Source organism: Priapulus caudatus, unplaced genomic scaffold (assembly GCF_000485595.1).
Source record: "Priapulus caudatus unplaced genomic scaffold, Priapulus_caudatus-5.0.1 Scaffold1149, whole genome shotgun sequence".
NCBI lineage: Eukaryota > Metazoa > Priapulida > Priapulimorpha > Priapulimorphida > Priapulidae > Priapulus > Priapulus caudatus.
The window spans coordinates 44,447-50,080 of NW_014578210.1; the positions used below are offsets into that span (position 1 = coordinate 44,447).

General features: G+C 42.5%; 1 protein-coding gene across 1 annotated transcript in view; it reads right to left on the reverse strand.

Annotated features, from left to right (window-relative positions):
- LOC106815565 (polycystic kidney disease protein 1-like 2) overlaps window positions 1-5,634 on the reverse strand; it is a 14,874-nt gene that overhangs the window by 7,840 nt on the left and 1,400 nt on the right. Inside the window, exons 3-10 of the mRNA XM_014820035.1 lie at window positions 5,169-5,347; window positions 4,630-4,748; window positions 4,270-4,396; window positions 3,724-3,907; window positions 2,861-2,987; window positions 2,156-2,330; window positions 1,578-1,782; window positions 57-318 (exon numbers count right to left, since the gene is read on the reverse strand). Of these exons, the coding sequence (XP_014675521.1) occupies window positions 57-318; window positions 1,578-1,782; window positions 2,156-2,330; window positions 2,861-2,987; window positions 3,724-3,907; window positions 4,270-4,396; window positions 4,630-4,748; window positions 5,169-5,347 (1,378 nt within the window). The remainder of the gene's footprint in view (window positions 1-56; window positions 319-1,577; window positions 1,783-2,155; window positions 2,331-2,860; window positions 2,988-3,723; window positions 3,908-4,269; window positions 4,397-4,629; window positions 4,749-5,168; window positions 5,348-5,634) is intronic.

The window sequence follows — 5,634 nt, forward strand, 5'->3', positions numbered from 1 at the left end:
GTGTGTGTGTGTGTGTGTGTGTGTGTGTGTGTGTGTGTGCGTGTGTGTGTGTGTGCAGCATACGGTACCTGTTCGTAGTTGAACACTCCGCCCATGGGGCTAAACTCCACACACAGCGTGGCCGTTGTAAACAGGTTCACCTGCGCGTTGTACACGGTGAACTCTATGAACAGGACGCGCGTGTTGTGATCGATCCAGCCCTGCGAGAGCACCTCGTTGATGTACGCGTGCGCCTCGTCGGCTGTAGCGGGAAGGTCGAGAACATAACCGCCTCCCAAATACACGTCCAGCGTGCCGATGAAAGGAAGACCCGCCAAGCTGCGGCAAGAAGAGACACAGCTACACTCACACACGGTGGGTGGAAATTTCAACGGTACCAACAACTGCAAACTATATTTGTCGCATACTATAAGCAAACTATCAATTTTAGCCACTGGCGGGGAGGGACTTCAATGTTAATGATTACCGCTCCTGATCGTAACGGCCGCTAGAGGGCCTACTCACCGCGTAGATAGATAGGCATGTGCCTCAGCTGTTTCATGAGATTTTTTTCACATGTTGTCTGGCATTTTACAAACCTCAATGACATAGAGACAATTATTTATCCACTTATTCAATAGTATATATAATGTATATACTATATATATGTATTAATGTTATTGATGTTATTGAGTCACTGTAATTATTATGGAGTTGTGATTTACCCATTAGAGGCGTTAACCCCTTACTATATGGTAGTGGGTGGCTGCTGACTGAGCCAGACTGGCCAATGAGTGAGCAGGTCACAGCGACTGTGATTAGGTCGTCCAATCAGCGAGCAGGCTTTTGCCTGACGTGACGACGTCATTTCTCAAGTTGAATTTATAACTGCAATTAGTGCACGCTTCTGCCAAAGCCATTAACTAAATTGTTTCCATTCATCAGGTATTTGCCTGGGGCAAAGTTTTGCCGTATTTACTTCTGTACGCTCGATTGCTCGCCGCTAATCAGATTCCCCGCCATAAGTCAAACACCGTTTCCGGTCGATCGATAACGAGGCTCGCGAACCGCTGGCGCGGCGCTCGCTTACAGGCGTTAGTGTAGCCGTGCGGAACATAATGACTGTATTATACAGGTTAGGAGGAACTTAAGCTTTATTCGCTGTGATATCACTTATTGTTTGACAAGCGCGAAGGCAGTTTTCACATCGGGTAATCACGTGACTTCAACAACCAATGAGATCATTTGTAGGCACGTCATCCCCAGGGGCGGATCCAGAGGGTTTGGATGACCAGTTTCCATAATTCTAGTCACGTACAGCTAGGGGGGTCCGGGGGCATGCCCCCCCGGGAATTTAAAAAAATTAGGTTATATTTGGTGCATTCTGGTGAATTTTGAGGGTCAATTCTGAAGATACCCAGCCTGTGACCGGTTTCTGGAAACCGGTGCAAACCGGCCTAAATCCGCGCCTGATCCCCGCGACTATATGACAAATTTCACAGCAATTTTTCGCGGAGTTTGACTCGAGCATAAACCGTAAGACGAGCACAACACAACTACAATTACAAACCAATTACAATTACAATACAATTACAAACCGGAAGGCGTCTTGGAAGATCCACGGCGAATCCTTCCACGTGTACTTCTTCGATTTCTTTGCGAGTTTCTTCGCTGCCTTCCTGTCGGCCTCATACTGATCAGCCTCGGTCTCATTCATGGCAACCCAGCCTTCTCTATAGTCACCCTTATCATCGCCAGACCAGCACTTACTCACTATCTTACTGGCCGTGCCTTTACACTTCTCTGAAGCAAAGCGAGCCGAGCATATATAACCCTGAAACTATATATATATATATATATATATTTTAATACAGTGAATTATATTATTATTCAATGTATATACATATATATATATATATATATATATATATATATATATATATACATTGAATAATCATATAATTTATTGCAATATAGTTAAATTAATTAATAATATAACTCCGCACACACACACAATGTGTGTGCATGCGTGCGCGTGCGAATGTGTGTACACATTAAATAATATTTCTGCACCCACAGCGTCAGGGAGGGTAACAATTCTAGCATTCAATTACAATTCTACAACTCGAAGAACAACTCTAGTATTGAGAGCGATTTCAACACCCCCTCCCCTCACCTTTCTTGATGCGTTGCTGGCGCAGTCGGATGAGACCGACTCGTAAGGCTTCACGATTCTTCACGTAGCGTTGCATGTGCTCCGTGATCCCGCTGCCGTTGTACCAGTTACCGGCGTACAGCGACGGCACGAGCGTCTTATTCAACCACGGCCATACGTCGTCCCACTGACTGATCTACAACGACAACATCGAACATGGTTACTACATGTATAATGAAAATGATGATGATGATGATGATGCTGATGATGATAATAATAACAATAATAATAATAATAATAATAATACTTTTTAGAGTTATCATACAGAAGTTATGGTCACCATTGTTACGACGCACAGCAGACGAAAAAACGCGCGCAACAACTGAGTCGCGAAGCAGATGTTCATCTGTTTATTTCCACATGGATGCACAAGATGGCCACGCACATGTGTACATCAGGGCATGGGGGCGTGCAGCTGGTACCGATAGTATGATTACATATATGATGACTTATACATGTGATATATATACATATATATATTATATATGCTTATTTATTTATGTATTAATTTAATTTAATTTATTATTTATATTCTTATATATTTTATTATATTTATATATGTTTTATATATTTTATTATTTATTATCTACACATGCTTATTTACTTACTTACTTACTTATTTATTTTATTTTATTTTATTAATAATTTATTATATTATATACGTACTTGGTGGACCAGAGCACCCTGTCCGCCTGGGTTGGAACCCATGACGTACATGCCGATAGCGGAGTCTCCCTCGCTGTGAACAAAGTTCTCACGCACAGACTTAGTCATCAGGAAGCATTCTTCGGTTCTAAAATAGCAGACGAAAACACAAAAGAGAATTGTTTGTCTTAGAATTAATGTGAAGAGTAAGAGTAAGAGTAAGAGTAAAAGGAAGAATCAGAATAAGAGAATTAATGTCTCATGATCTAGTAGCCTAACACCTCTCTCTCTTTCTCTCTCTCTCTTCTCTTCACACACAGTAACACGTATCAAACCTCGTCTTTCTTTCTCTCTCTCTCTCTCTCTCTCTCTCTCTCTCACACACACACGCACGCAGCGCCACGCACGCACGCACGCACGCACGCAGCGCAACAAGCAGCGCAGCAGCTACGCACGCCTAACGCACGCACGCACTGCACGCACACACACACACACTGTCTCGCATCTTCACTTGCCAGACTCCACCTCACTCGCCACAATTTTTCCTCTCTCTTTTGTTCCTCTCTCTGCCTGTTCTCTCATGCTGCTCTCTGCTCTCTTCTCTGCTCAGATCTGCTTCTCTGCTCGGGTCACGTGCGTCTCAGTCGTCTCTCCGTCTCTGCTCCTTGGCGCCGTCCCCTCTCTTATTCTCTCGCCTTTCTTTCTCACAACCTCTCTCTCACTTTCTCTCTCTCTTCTCTTCTCCATATCTTTCCGTCCAATCACCCCGTCGGCCGTTTCGTCAACTCTCTCTTCTATCTCTCCCACTTAATAATATATTAGTTTAGTAAACATATACACGTAGAATGATGGTGGTTATGGTGACAGTGAATGCAGATTCCTACTTGTTGTGATGGGCCAGGATGAGTAGAGAGCCGAGGAAGAGGACGTAGATGACAATCTCCTTAATGACAGCCTCCATCTTCAGTTCCTTCATCCGCTGATCCCGCATCTTCTCAAGATCGAGAGTCTCCGGCGGCATAAACTTGGCCATGTCGTTGTTCATGCGGCTACGATGCGACGCCACCGCTGCAACAATCAACAAGCGCGTTAAATGGCGGCTGCGTATAAGCTTAAGTACAAGTTACGTATAAAGCATTAAGTGACAGGTATATAAGGTATAATAACTATATATATATAGCTATATAAGGTATAAAAGCTATATAAGGTATAATAGCCATATAAGGTATATTAGTCCAACATGGCCGACAAGCTCGTTAAATGGTAAAAACCATATAAGGTATAAATAAATAACCATATAAGGTATAATAGCTATATTAGGTATAATAGCTATATTAGGTATATTTGCTATATAAGGTATAATAGCCATATAAGGTATATTAGCCATATAAGGTATAACAGCCACATAAGGTATGTAGGTGTCTGCGTACGTTTCTTCGCGCCAATTAGTTCTTCATCTGGTCCCGGGGTCGCGTTGATAATAGGCTCAGAGTCATCTTCCTCTGACAAGTCTGGCTTCTTGAGAATGTAGGAGAGGAAGAGAGCAAGCGCCAGCACCTGTGAGAGATACGAGAGGAGGTGAGAGAGTTTGTTAAAGATAGGAGGTGAGAGAGGGTCGTGAGCGCATCTGTGAAGGGTGTGTGTGCGAGCAACCATATGTGAGAACTAATATATATATATATATATATATATATATATATATATATTAGAGGCAGGAATATATATAATGAGAGGCAGGAGACTGTAGCAATAGAGTAACTCATAGGCCGGCGTCTTGTACCACACAGTACCTTGAATGGCTGTACGAAGACGACGGACTCGATGAAGGAGAGCACCATGGCGGTGAGCCACTGTGCAGACTTCTCCGGTCCCCACTCCATGCTGTAGAGGATCACGAAGAATCCGGACGCTGTGTCGCGCGAAGAGAGAGAGAGAGAGAGGAAATTATACGTAACACGAGACCGGCATGTTAACGACAACTTATAATGAATAAACAAAAACTAATTAATTAATTACTCGATTAATTAATAGATATATATTAATGAATTGATTGATTAATTCATTAATTGATTTTTGTGTATTTATAATCACGAGAATCGCAATGATTGTATATATATATACATATATATATATATTAATATTTTCGTGTGTTCTAGTAGAGTACCACAGCAATAGACATATTAGATTCGTTTGCATACTGATTGGTTTCCCAAGCACTTTGCTTGACAATGACAAGCTTGGGCCAGCCTTCGTCTGTCAGTGCAGAATATAGACTGTCCCCTTGCTTGGTGCATCGTTTGCGCGCGTGCTGCTTGCCCTGTCTGCTTACTGAACACGGTAAGGATGACGCTGGCCCAGCCGATGTAAACCACCCAGTGTGGGTAGAGTTTACTCTTCTTCTTCTTCTTGTACTTAGAGCCCTTGTTTCCCACCGAGTATTTGCTGTTCTCCACCGGTTCCCCGTACAGATTGTTGATGTCAAACGTCTTCCTCACCGACTGTATGAATCTGTAACATAAATAGTATGACATGAAATATATGTATGTACATAAATGTATATGTACATGAAATATAATTATGTATGTACATAAATGTATATGTACATGAAATATAATTATGTATGTACATAAATGTATGTACATGAATAGTAGACACATGGCTTGCCTCTATACTCCCAGGACACGTGTGATATTCGTGTAGTGTGTGTGCGTGTGTGTGTGTGTGCGTGTGTGTGTTTGTGTGTGTGTGTGTGTGTGTGTGCGTGTGTGTGTGTGTGTGTGTCGCAGGTTATGGAG